Consider the following 14355-nt stretch of genomic DNA (forward strand, 5'->3'; position numbering starts at 1 on the left):
CATTTCTGCCAGTGAATCAACATTTCTGTGTCACTGCTGTGTCCTGCTTTTTCCTTTTGTTTTTTTTTTAGGCACTATCACAATTTGTTGATTTTTTTTTTTCAGCTAGTGTCAGTTGTAGCACCTGCTCTCTACTACTCACTACTGGGTGTCCTTTGAAGGGCTGAATGACTTCATCTAGACCACTGTGATGTAGATAAGTTTGTAAATGCATGATACAGAGAACAGTGCTCTGAGGTACAGTCAGGATTATTTTGGGAGATGGCAGACATGTTTTTGAAGACACTTCTACATGCATGCATCAATTAGTATTGAAATTCTTCATCAAATTGATCTGTCTTTGTAATTTACAGATCTAGGATGGTGGTGACAGCAGACTGAAGCAAGAGGTTTTGTACTTTCTTGTAAATGTAACCACGGTTGTGCCATATGATCCACTTGTGTTTTATGTTTAGAATTAGTACACAATTTTAGTGCTTTTGTGGGAGATAATTCCTCTGGTTTGCTGAGGTTACTTTCCTCAAGAAGTTGTAAGCATGGAGTTGGAAAAGCATGCACACACTGAGAGAAAAGCATGGGTTAACAGAACTGTGATTAAAAATACTCAGTGATACTTCTGGAAAGATATTTCTGTCAAGGAAAAGGCACACACCATGGAGCATTCTGGTTATGAATCCGTAGTAGGGCACAGTAGGTCAGATAATTAAAACAATTAGGTTTGACTCAGTTACATTAAAACATGTATGAATTAGTTTGTCCATTTTTCTACAAATTAATTTTATGTCTGCAAGTAGTTTTTATTTTCATAATTAGAAAAATCAGGAAGATTTACAAAGGAAGTAGTGCAGATCACTTAGCTCAGCAGCAAAAGCCAGTGAAACTTTATACAAGAATTAAACTAGATACTGTGTCATTGATACTGAGAGGAAAAGAAAAAAGAAGTATGACTTGTGGCTCATGCTGCCATACATTTTGTTTTGGAAAAAAAAATATCATCCAGCAGTTTAATTAAAGTATATACAGCTCAACTAAAATGAGCTTTTTGTTGGATGAAAGTGATTACATTGAACAGTTGTGCTTTCAGTGCATCTGTTATATTGTCTCTCAATACACCTGGAGCTTCCTGTTGACTGTGTGTCTGTGTGTGTGTGTATATTTACATATTTATGTATTATATATATGTGAAAATAAGTGTACCATCCTGCTTTTAGTGAGTGCTCCTTCATGTTCCTGTTACGTTACACTGAGATGGGCAGGAAAATATTTCAATACAGGGGAGCTGCTCTTTGAATGTTGAGAATATCAGGTTTTACTTCTTTATATCCATTATTTCAGGAAGGGAAACTTCCAGCTGGAGAGGTGAAAAATGTTTGGGACTGATTTTTATTGATAAAGTTTGAGGCTGTATTAGCAAAAACAGGGCTGGTGCAGGCCTGGAACACAGGCTTGCCTCAGTTACTTGTGACCCTGCACTTGGTTTTTTTGCTCTGCAACTCTGTACAGCTGGAGTTGGGTAGGCTACACTGACTGGAGCCCAGACCACTGTACAGAACAGCTGCCTCTGACCACTGGTGCCTCTGTGGTATCACCTGCTCTGCCACTGTTTCAGCTGACAATGCTGAAAGTAGATTTTATCATGTTTATAGCCTAATTAAACAATTACATATGTCTGAGCAGTAGTCATTGCACACATGCCAAAGCATGGTTGCTGTTTTTCAGTGCAGAGCTGTTGTCTTTGTTGTGCCTGTATTTTTTTAGAGGAATGCATGATGTTCTTTTTAGAGGAGTGCATGATGTTTTAAAAGAAAAAATGCATATCCTGGATTGGACAGTGGGGTTACACTTTTTGTCCAAGGTAAGAGAACTATTGGAAGTAGTTAGAATACAGAAACACAGAATCGATTAGGTTGGAAAAGACCTAAAACACTCCTGAGATCATTGACTCCAGCCTACGACCTATGTCATTAAATTTGGAATTCTTTTTCCTTTGCCTTGGTCAGACCAAGTTACTGATCCCACCACATATGAGTTGTACCTTAAGCCAGTTACAGATATTGATTCCTATGCTCTCAGAATTTCACCGATATGAAGATACTCCAAATAAAAGGCATCTATTTGAAAACAAGCTTTCAGTGAATTGCAGAAGACAACATCTTTGTATTCCTGTCACTCTGATGCTGGTAGCAGACATTCACTTTGTGATTGCACCACTATTCAAAATCCAGCTGGAGCTTGGAGAACAAGTTACTAGGACAGAAATCTGTAACAATACACACAATTGGAGACTGGAACTTTGTGCTCTCTATTGCCAACTCCATTAGCTTTACTGAAGAAGGAAGGTAATTTTAGCTATTTGAATTTTAGCTATTCAAATCAATACTTCATAATTTCTTTAAGCAGTATTTTATATTTGTAGAATAAATGTTCTGTCTATGCCTGTTTTGAAGTTCATGTATTGACTGTGGTAGTGGTACATTCAGTGGCACCTGTCCCCTAACTTCTGAACTGTAGGTTTCTAAATGTTCCAAGTTTTAACCAAGAGCTACTTCTTGGAAGTTTAGGAACTGTTAGAAGTGTAATGAAACTATATGTAATTAATTGTATATAAATTTAATAGAAGTGGGCCATCACAACTGAGAAATAAGTGACATGCTGACTTTTCTTCAAACTGCTGAAAGCCTTGTTCCTGGTTCTGCCATAGACTGGCTTTGTAACCTTTCTCTAGTGTTTGTCTTGTCACAGCTGAAAGCTAAAACACACTGTGGCAAACACCATTTTAAAAGTCTGTGTGTGATGAAGCAATATTTGTTTTACAACTGTTACTACCCCTTTTCATGAGAAAGGAAATGCAGTGCTTTAGTTGCAAAATGAAACACATTTGTCAGACCTGTATTCAATTAGAAAGTCTCTTTAATGCAACTGTATTGTATAACACATAGTTACAATTTCAGATGACATACTTTTGATCAGTAAGCAGTAATAATTTTTGAAGTCAGATGGGAATCTGAAATACATCATTGGACTGGGATCTTAAATGCTATTAAAGCTACAATTGAAGCTCAGCTTGGCTCAACTTGTCCAATATGCTTGTATTAAGGTAGTCAGACTCCTGTTAGAAGTTCAAAAACTCACATTTAATTGAAATTTAGATTAAAGAGAAGACATTAGGTACATCATTCATGCTAGCAAATGTACATAGTGGTGAGTCAAGGACAGAAAAACAGTACCACAAATAAACCATGGCTCAAAACCTATTCTAGCTGGATCGCTGCAGCCTCCCTTCCTATACCGAGGAGCTGTGTATGCATTGCTGCTATGCTCTGCTTCTGCTGTACTCTGGGCACCAGTGCCCATGGCTGTCAAGGAAGGCCTGAACTCCTCTCCATTTCCACTAGGACATGGGAAACGTCAGTGGGGGGGTTAAAATGAAAAATGGAAATGATTTAGCTGAAAAAAAAAATCTCAGAATCCAGAGAACTTTATTGAGTAAAATAGATACAAAGGTGATATAGTCAACCCAGAAATAGCTCAGTAGCAATGTTTTTTGCAGTGCCACATTACAAATAAAGCACACTAAGAAACCTTGCTGAGCCTTTTCAGCTTTTAGAGTGTTGTTGGCCAGAGATGGACACAGCTTCACACTGGAAGTGTATTACATAGATGTGAGTAATTCAAATCAGTCTAGAAGATACTTTTGTTAAATCTTCAGGCTGTTGTTACTACTGTTGTATTGATCTTCAACATCAGTGATTTTATTGCATTACTCTATATACACACACCACAGAACTCCAGCCACTTCTCACCTGGGAAGTCCCTTTTCAATTCACTTGTTTAAAAGCAAAAACTAAAATTTTAAAAAAACAACAACCAAAAAAACCCCACAAAACCCATTCCTTGTATTGCACATCTCACACAAGTCTGTGTATATATATATATATATTTAAATATGCTACAATTAAAAAAAAGGTCTATGGCACTTTATTGAATATAAGTTTAAGAAGTTGATGAAACCACAGATGTTTGAAGAAATCTTCAATACCACAAAAAAAAAGTTAAACTGAAGTAATTGGCACACAGGTTTTAAAGAATCCACAGCAAATTCCTCTAGATCCTATGCAGTGCATGTACATTAAGAAGCAGTTACACTCTACAGCCTCCTCATGAAATCAATTGAAGTAGCTTTAAGCTGATTTTTCTTTTTTTTTCCCAAAGTGCCTTTGAAAGCTACTGCTGAGGTGAGCTTCAGGAGCAATTTAAACAGCTGTGAAATTTACTGAGTGCACCCTGCATCTGAAAACCTCATCCAGGAGAAAAAATTAAAAATCCACAATATATACCACCTTATCACTTGCTAGAAAAACAGAACCCTGAGAAAAGAAATTCTGATTGTTTTTCCTCTGTATTTCTTCCCAGCCTGTCTTCTATCTGTGCTATGTGATGAACATGGATATTCTTGCGTTAGTTGATTATGCTGTTGCAGAGCAAGCTGATAATACACCAGCAACAAGCAGAAAAGCTGATTCTTCTTGGTTATGAATACAAATAAAAGCAAAACGTGCCACTGAAAATATCTCCTTTGTACTTAAAAATACCAAACTAAACCAAACAAAATGTACTATTGAGATTTTTTTAAGCGTCATGTGGCTCACAGCAGAGGTCAGCTAGTAACATGAATGAAGGTTGCTCATTGTTTACTTCTCCGCCAGAGTGGTGTATGCCCTCTCTACCTTTGTAAGAACTGACCTGATTCTAACTAATCAAGTGCTCAAGCCAAAGCAGCATTTGTCACCCTAATATTGTGTCAAGACTTGTTGGCAGTGGTGACCTGGACATTGGATTGCTACCCACCTAAGAAATCTAAAACTGTACATCTACTTAGTAATTAATTTTAGCTGGTTTATATGGTACTCATACAACTGCTTGCCCCCTGTTCCCCAACTGCAGGGCCCCCCAGGGCAGGGCAGAGCTGAGCTGATGGCCCAGGTCCAGTGCATGCCCCAGCAGGGGCTCAGGAGGGATGCCTGGAGGAAGCCTTGCTGGACCCCAGGTACAAGCCCAGTGCATGTCCTTCAGGTGTGGGGGGGTGTGCAAAGCCAGTGAGACAAACACAGGTGTGGACAGGGTGTGTGGGCTGTGATTTTCATCCTCAGGTACCACTTTGTGCTGGTAATTTTGCTTTATTAAAATCTTGATTTGTGCAGGTAGTTGGTCCCAGACTGTAACTTTGGAGGGGATTTGAATTCAATATTTAAAAAATAAGTGAGTTACCCGTTTAAAAATAGAAGATGGTGGATGTGGGTTACAGGAGCAGGTGAATGCAAGAAGAGGCTAGATTAAAACAATCCCTTTTTGAATGCAGGCAAAAGTTGACCTTGTTGCACTGTGTCTCAATGGTCACCTGTATTTCTGTCCACGTGCGGGCTGTAGGTGCCATGGCGTGGGCACAGAGGTGCGGGCTGGGAGCTGCTCTGTGTCCGTAGTGGCAGCAGGCGCTGGATGGGGGTCCCTGCTCCACAACTGTTCACCCGTCCTCGAGGCTGCCCCAGGCCTGCCGTGGGGACTGCTGAACAGCTCTTGTGTTGTGAAGGACTTCAGCAGTGCCTTGAAAGCAGCTACCTACCTGGACAGTAACAATGATTTTTTTAATAACTAATGGCACATTTTAAGGGACTGACCAGGCAAAACCAAGAATCTCTGCTCTGTGTAACACAGTGAAGCAACACTGTCATTGGATGATGTTAAATTAAGAAGAAGTAAGAAGAGGAATCTAAAATTCACCTAGTATTTCATTAGCACTACTTCTCAGATGAATTATCCCCAATGCTCCTATGGCACAGTTGTATCATTCCTTTGTTTTTTCAAACACCTTACAAACTTGATATCAGAAGTAGTTCTAGTAAGTGAGACAACACCACAAATAACACAATCAGCTGGCTTTGAGAAAAAAAAAAGTCATTTGTGGCAAGGTCTGTTTAATTTCTGCTGTATTAGTTGGAAAAAGGTCTACTACTACACACACCAAAAAAAAAAAAGGAAAAAAAAAGGAAAAAAATCTTCCCAGCCACATGGAATTTGTCAAGGTTTCCTGAAAAATTTAAATTTCCTAAAGTCTCATGTGCATCTGGGTCATGAGACAGATTGATATGTAGACTGGGAATGATGTTTCACTGACGTGAAAGAGAAAAAGTAATACTGTTGAAGTACAATGTGAGATCCACAGCTGTAGGAGAGGCTGCAGCCCAGGTAAGGCTGGTGCTGTGGGGAGCTGTTGTCCGCTTAGGATTTCAGAAGTTTTAATAAAGACTGTAGAAATATTTCAGTTTTATCTGAATCAGGTGAGAGCCAGTCTAACAACAGCTTCTCTGTCTAGTCAGTGGAAAAAATATTTACCTGCTAAGTAACTAACAAGTGGCACACACCTTGTGCTTGTAAGTTTCAAGAGAGAGAAACCTGGCAGAAACTTAACTTTCTAAATGCTGAAAGATTGGTGTAAACGTCAGCTTTGCTCTCTCCAACATACAGTTAATATCCAAGAAGGCACTATACTTCTAGGAAGTTCAGTACCAAAAAGCACCTCCATGAAAATGGTACCAAACCAGGTGATGATGGTGAAGAAATATTCACCAGTGAGGGGAGCCCTTGGAAACAAAGCCTCATTAAAATAGGCTTCTCTTTTGCTTAAGAAAAGAAAAAAAATGTGCTGGCTTTTATTATTTTAAACCCAATTCTTCAAAGTGACCAAGGTGGGTTAGGCAATCCAATCAATCAGAATTTGTCAGTTTTAACAACAACATAAAAACTGCTATATACGTGATTACTCACATCCCCAGTTGGATTAATATATTCCACTGTGTCCTGATCACAGAATGAAACTAAAATATCCCCAAGTATTTACATTCTGCTTTCTTGGGATCCTTTCTCTGATCCTCATTGCCCAGCAAGTAAGAAAGACCCTTTCAGTAGTTCAGGGCTGGAATGCATGGGGCTCAATCACACAAATGGTAAAAACATGTAAATGGATCTGCTTGTCCAGTCAATGGAAAGCAGATAAAGATCCAGGTGCTGGTATTTTTCCCCACTGGAGTTAAAGGAGGCAGATAAGGTTTTTTCCTTCTTCTATTTCTTCTTGCACTTTGTCACTGGATGTGGCTATTTCAGCTTGCGCCGAGAAGACTGCACAGATGAACGTCAGAACAGTGCCGCCGATAGCTGTGTAGAAAGCCCAGCCCAAGGAGCAGTCTCCTAGTTTGTAAGCAGAAGCATAAGGTCCACAATAGCTTATTGCCTTCTGGCATCCCCAACCTGCAGGGTAAAGTATCAAGCCTAAGATAAGGAAGAGCCCTAGAAATAAAAACAGAAAGAAGTTTAACAAACATTCAATTTGACACTAAATGCAGCACATCTAGTAATGGTTATCATGGTCACTAATACTTGTAATTACCAGGATTAGGAGAAAACTGCCATCTCATCCATCCTACCTTCCTTTACTGATTGTTCCCTAGTATATGCCAAGCAGTCTTTTAACTAAATTTGAAGCTACCCTGTGATTTATGTTGTGAAAGGATGGCAGAAGAATAATACTGCCAGTTCAGTAAGCTGCTCTCATAACAGAGGGATTCTGGAGTCAGCCTCAAACAAACAGATCCAAGTACCCACAGCTAGTGCATACATAACCCTGGGATCCTCCAAACAGGCAGGTGACTACTTCAGAAGGAAAGCACTTTTCTAGTGATGCCAGGAGCAAAAGCCTCAACTCCCCATCTTGCTAAACTGCCCAAACACTCTGCTGTGCCTCAGGCTGGAAGTGAAAAGCTCAGAGTAGATGTTTTGCCCATGTGATTGTCTCTCATATTCATAGGTTTCTCTATGAAGACCATCTAAGCAGTGAAGGGCTTCATTAAGGAAATTGAAAGTCACATTAGTGTCTCTGCACACCTGTGTCTTTGCACAAAGAAAGGAGACTTAATCAAAATGTCCAATACGCTAGTGGCTACAGTGCTTTCTTATGGGTACTAAAAAAATCACAATGAATTGAATGCATACCTCCCTCCCACAAGGAATGTAGCAAGGAGCTAAACATAGGTATCACAGGTATCAAAATTTGTTTTCTGTTTACCTTAAAATTTTACTTAGAAGAACAGGAAAATTATGAAAAATAGCTTTTGTTTCAACACAACCAGTTTATCCAGAAAATGAATACAGCCTTCCAGATCCCATAAATATTTCTGATTAACTTTTCCTGCACTTTAGAGCCCTTTATTTAACCTGGTATCCTGATGAAAACAGCTGCTAAAAGTGCTGTCACCTTTTAGAAGTAGTTGTGCACTAAAACCAGTCTTTTTTTCTTTCCTATAATCAAGAGATTACAAAGAACAGGTTTAAAGACTTTACATCTCCTTCCATTAAGTTAGACTAGCAGTTAGACTTCTCTGCAGTATGTTAAGGTTCCTTAATTTTTTTTTAAAGAAATTCAGCCCGATGCATGAAATTTTCCTCACCAACAGTGAAAAGGTGGGTCCTAGCTAGTAAGCAGTTAATTTACACAAAATGCAAAAACCATCATCCAACTGTCTAAAATTAATGTCTGTGAATGCCAGACATTTCACAAAAGAAAGTCCTTCCTCCAGCGTTTTTCTAATAATGACACAACACCATGGGCATGAATGACCTAAATGTCATTACTCTTTGGGGCGGCAAAATCCATTAGTGAGTGATATCCATTCTCTGTGGAGGGATTTCATCACTGCTTACATTTAAGAACCAATGACAAATTTTATGCAGTGTTTCCTGGCTGGTTGGCCAAATACATTAAGTATAAAGTATTGCTTTATCTTGGACAGACCTGGATAAGCTGTGCATTCATCCTGCTGAGCCCTGCTGCCGTTTCAGACTAAACACTAGCAGTTCCTTCTCCTCTATTCATCACTAGTTTCCTGTTCTGCGCAGCCGGCATGACCACTCTATGTATCTTTCTGACTGCACATTGGTATGGGCCAGTCGCTGCTCTCTCTTATGATCACAAGCCCTTTGGTAGGTAAAAATCACCATCACTGAATTAAGAAGCCGAATCTGAAATGCCAGCATCGCTGCTGCCAACACAGAAGTTTTTTAAGTTTACCACTCCATCACTCACAAACCTAGACATCCTGTGTTTAACAGCAAACCTGTCTTATGGCTGAGTGTCACAAGCAGGACCAAGAAGATACATCCATCAGTTTTTATCAGAACTAGAGCACTGAGCAACTCCTGAAAGCTATTGGTTAATGGAATGTATCCCCCAAGCTGAAAAGCCATTACCCAAAACTCAGGCTTCCAAAAGGCACAGCATTGCTGCCAGATGTAGTCATCAGGACTTTACTGACTTAGACTTTTTTTAAAAAGTACGGAAAATTCCTGGATATATAAATAAAATAAATACTATAAAAGACCATAATTTGATAAACTTCAGCTGTTTTCTCACAGATGAGAACAAAATCTGGAGGAAAGCCTTGACTATGGATTTGAATACGGTCAAGTATGTACCTGATTTCAGATAGCTATAGATAGACAGGAAGAACAGGTCTTTGTAACTCCTATACTGGACCAGCATAATAAAACTAAAAAATAAAAAAGTAGTATTTTCACTACCAAACCTCCTTGCTACTACTCCATTTCAGTGCAGACAGAAAGCTTCTCATGAGCCTCTTAGCCTTACTTCTAATATTTAACGTAATTTCTTATTTCATTAATAACTGGTTCCTGCTTGACAGGGAAAGTAAATAAAGATGATTCCATTAAGTCAATTCAACATACCCACAGCAGAAAGGCACTCCTTTGATTCATGCTAACAGCAAGTGGAGAGGCACAGACCTCTCATCACATATTCAAATCTCCGATATCCAGAGCAATGGCTGAGCTGAGCAGGGTCCCTTCCTGACTCTCCTGATCCACCCAGAAAGGAATATTCAATTAAAGAGGAGCTTTGCCTCCTGCTACCCTCAGAAGAGACAGTCACAGAGCCCATCTCAATGACTCCTAAAGCTTGAACAAAACAGGCAGATGATGCTCCTACCAACAGTGCAAACCATTGCCTAAATTGTCTGAAATAGAAGCCAGCAAACCGAAGCACTTAACTGTTCAACTACTGCAGTCAGACACCCCTCAAAAAGAACCCCCACTGCTCCTGGAAACATGGATGCAGAGGGACAAGAAGGAGAAAAACTATCTTCTGTTGACGGTTTGCCTTGAGACATAGCTGGCAGGAGGACTGTAAATATTAATGATAGAGATTTATTTTTCTTAATAAATTAGTTTTTGCTCATGCCTGTGTCTTTGAAAAGAAGCCAATATTCAAGAAAAAGAACAGATAATAAAACTTGAGTGCTCTGTCTGAAGAAGTTTTCTGCAATGAATATTTTCAGTTCTTCGTGCTGCTGAACAATAAATTAGTTTTAATTCAAAGCCAATCTACCTGTGGAATTATTGTTCTTTGTTCACCTTGCTGGGAGAAACAAATTCACTCTGAAAACATTACAAGCTGTTTTCCACTGTGCTCCTCTACAGGCTCACAGGGCTCATGCTTGCCGTGTTCTAGATTTAACCACCTCTCTGGGCACACCTGCACTGCTGAGACTGCAGCATCTGCTGTACACATATTGTTGTTCCTACTTTTTAATTAGCACTATCCCACTTACTGAAATCAGTATGATAATTTTTCAAAATTACATTTTCCTTTTTGTTGGTTGTTGCCAGTTCTCAGTTACTTTTCCTCTTAGGAATCCTCAAAACAGAGGCTTGAAAGAATGTCACACAGTGTTGCCAGATGCCTAGGAATGACAACAGAAAACTATTCAAATGACTTTTTACCCAGACACCTCATCTATAACTCTTTAGTGTAAGTTCTGTCAGTAGAGAACATTTTTACATCTTTCACTGAAGGCAATTTGGCCACATAACCTTTTATTATCAGGCCCTAATTACTTGCTTTCAAAAAGAAGCCTTTATGAGATTTAGATTTTAATGTTATTATTAGATTACTACATATCTCCAAACTACAGCAGCCAATTAACCATCAGGCATTCTTTACTTAAATGGTGTAAAAGCAACTCCTTTCTCTTAAAAAACCAAAGCAAAACTTTACAGCATGCCGAGAACATCAATATAGCAGACTGCATGACTGTGCAACGTTTCAGAAGACAGTTCATTAATGCTTTCCCTATAGGAGAAGACTTTTTGTATTTGTGCACCAAGAACTTGTCCCCTTTCAAGGGCCTGCAGCTGCAGCAAGCTATTGCTCCTCCTGGTTTTTATACACTGCAGCAGTGCTGCCAGGTCAACGTTGTGGAAAACCAACAGACCAGCCTTTCGTTGTGGATGTTTTTATGTCATGTTATATGCTGGGGTCAGATCTGAGGAAAACCTTTTTTTCTTCCTTGGAAGCAACCCTTGAGACAGGAGGTAGGCAGAGGGTAGTTTAGCCAAGTGAAGGCATGCTATTTAGTTTTGACAGTCTCCTGTGCAGCTGTTGTTGTGCCATATTAAACAAGAGCATATACTAAGAAAGCCAATTTCCATTGCAAAGCCTGAAACTATCTACTCATTTCCTAGCAAAATAGTAAAAGAAGCTTTTAAATACTGCTGAAGAAACAGGAAATTAAGCAGCCGTGATCAATGAGGTGGCACTGCACCAGGCTCCTATGGAGCAGCACAACTGAGCAGCATCATTTTGAGAGAAAGAGAAAAAGGGTAAAAGGGTAAAAGCAGGGAGGGACTAGCTTTGCAGTGCAGTGTAGGTGGGCTGCATCCCCAGTGGCATTGATCTTGATTGTTTTCATCTTCTGCAAAACCACAGGAGATTAAGAATCAGTCCAGGGACACTGCATCAGCCAGGCACCCTGCCTTTATTGCTCACATTTGCACATGCATCAATATGCTACCTGAGCCATTTCATGTGTTAAATTTCTGTCCAATGTACTACTCTAGCTTAAGCCAAGTAGGCTTTCCCATATGCAAATTTTCCCTGACAAACCCAGCAGGGATGCTACCAGGTTACCACTCATGCACTTTTGATCACTTTGCCTGCTGACAGACAGGGGAAGGGACAACCTCCTACTTGGCAGCTGCACAACAGACACCTTCAGCCTGTGAAGTGATTCAGTAATACCATTATAATCAGATGAGAGCTCAAGAGGTGGGCTCAGGCCGGCTGACATGGTGCTTCTAGCACTCCACACTGACTATAGGAAAAGGGTGAGATGCTGAATGGAACACTGCTTACAGTACACACAGCACAGGGCCCCAGACCTGCCTCTGAAGTTGCTTTTCAGCCCCCTTGGATGGCTGCCAGACCCACCAAACACAAGCAGCTGACCAGAGGCAAGTAGGTCTTTGTCCAGAAGGAAAGGGGAGACTTTGCATGCCCTAGTGCATTGGAAATGGCCTCTGGCCCACTTGGAAATGCTGCATAAGAAACAAAAGAAAAATTCACAACGTTAAGAAGGTCAGTGCTTTAAAAGCCTACCTGGACACTTCAGTTGGTGCAAGATAACACAGGCCAATGTGTTTTGGGGTAAGTTGGAAGCATGGCTGTTGAGGCAGGGAGGGCTGCCAGCAGGCAATGCACTGAAGCAAGGTCTATACCTTCATACCTACAATCACTGCAGATGGCCGCTCACATATATAGATTTCAGTGTACTTGGGATATCCTAAGCTGAGGCAGGAGAATTAGTAGCTTAAAACGATAACCAGCTGATGGCTCAAAACCCGCTCGGATTTTTTTCCCTTTAGAATGTCTCAGGGTACTATAAGGGCATGCAGTTACCAGAAGAAAAAGTTGTTCCCTGACCACTGCCTTCTCCAAGCTGAGGAAGAGGATAAGGTCCCTACTCTCATGTTTCTTTTTCCATGTATTATGCAAGTCGAAGATACTTATTCATAACCAAACCTATGCAAACATCTGATGACATTAGTGCTGTTGTGATCTGGAAACAGAGGTAGGAATACAGTGTAGGGGACTACCTGTAGGACACTCAACCATTATGTTTAACTACCCCCCAAAAAAACCCACAAAACAACTCAGTTTATTATCTTGATGTGGGGAATTTGGGGGTCGTTTTTTATATTGGTATGACCTTACTGCTTAGACTTCTCTGAAGCGACGTGTGAGCCTGCAGACTGCTGTTTTTAAGAGAGGGGAGGGCAAATTCACCATTAGCTTTTAAAAATTTTTATGTATGTGGTGAGAGTACCCATTAGTTGGGAGGAAAGAAAATGTGCAGACTCGAAGTAAAATCAGTCCCAAGCCCTGAAATTACACTGCTGCCTCTTTGCTGGCTGTCAGCCGTGTGAACTCACCACACTCTGGGGGCTCCTGTGTGGTGGCTGTCAACCCAGCAACTAAGTCAAGATAAAGAACCTTACAGGGGAAATCCCAAATGTACACAAGTTTCAGCAGTACAGAGGTAAACAAAGACTCTCCACTCACAGGGCCATTGATCAGGCACAGCCACCTCTCACATTTTACCTTAAAACCCAATAAAGCATTGAGTGTTTTTAATCTAGGACGACCCAATAAAAGACTCAAGTCAGCGCTGCTAAATGAGAAATTCAGTTGTGGGTGGTAAATCCAGGAGGTTCCTGAATCAGGGAAGGAAAGGCCATACCAAATATTCTGTCCATGAAAGATTATTTGAAAGAAGCAGAGGGGAAGACCCAGTATATTTCCTACCACTCACCATAACCTTTTCCACTGCTGTTCAAGTAGTGAGTGCCATGCCCTCCAAACCACCAATCACTTATGCAGGATTAGCAGAAAGGGAATGAAATATGACCATAGCTCAGTAAGGGAGGCCAAAACAACAACCTGCCTTAGCTTAAGCAGAGGTAAAAGGGCTGCAGCTTACTTCTTTCACGGCCTTACCTTTCCTCAATACTGATCCTGTAGTACAAACAAAACCTCACTTTGGGGGCTGGGGAGAGGAGCTGCAGAGGAATCAGCCTGAAGGAAAAGGCAAATGGAGATGCAGGAAGGGGAGAATTTCATGTGGCTTCATGAGCTATGCAGCAGCAGAGTGCAAGGCATCTGCACTGGGTAAGGAAAAAAACCTCAAATCCACGTATTTCCTCACCACCACATCAGGAACACCAAAGACAGAAGATAAGCAAAAGTTAGCCCCCTTTCTCGAAACAGCTCTTTTCATCTTTTTTTCTTGTGTTTGAGTGAGAACACAGCATTTGCTAAGTTTAAATATTTTCCTTGTGTTTGCAATCTATATACAAACAGCAGCATCTGTCTTGGCTCTGAAGGCCTGGAATGAAAACTCTGACAGAAACAGAGCCCTTGTGCCCCTCCTGACATCCCCATGGCCTCTTGGGGTC

General features: G+C 40.5%; 1 protein-coding gene and 1 pseudogene across 5 annotated transcripts in view; both read right to left on the reverse strand.

The window, feature by feature from the left end:
- Positions 1 to 2892: 2892 nt before the first annotated feature.
- Positions 2893 to 14355, reverse strand: part of LHFPL2 (lipoma HMGIC fusion partner-like 2) — a 92108-nt gene continuing 80645 nt past the window's right edge. For all 5 annotated transcript variants that reach the window (XM_017743672.1, XM_017743671.1, XM_017743670.1 and 2 more), the window contains one exon: positions 2893 to 7341. In XM_017743672.1, coding sequence (XP_017599161.1) covers positions 7085 to 7341 — 257 coding nt within the window. In that variant the 3' untranslated portion in view covers positions 2893 to 7084. The remainder of the gene's footprint in view (positions 7342 to 14355) is intronic.
- Positions 4444 to 7033, reverse strand: LOC103622042 (annotated as a pseudogene).

This window comes from Corvus brachyrhynchos, unplaced genomic scaffold (genome assembly GCF_000691975.1).
Source record: "Corvus brachyrhynchos isolate BGI_N302 unplaced genomic scaffold, ASM69197v1 scaffold8, whole genome shotgun sequence".
NCBI lineage: Eukaryota > Metazoa > Chordata > Aves > Passeriformes > Corvidae > Corvus > Corvus brachyrhynchos.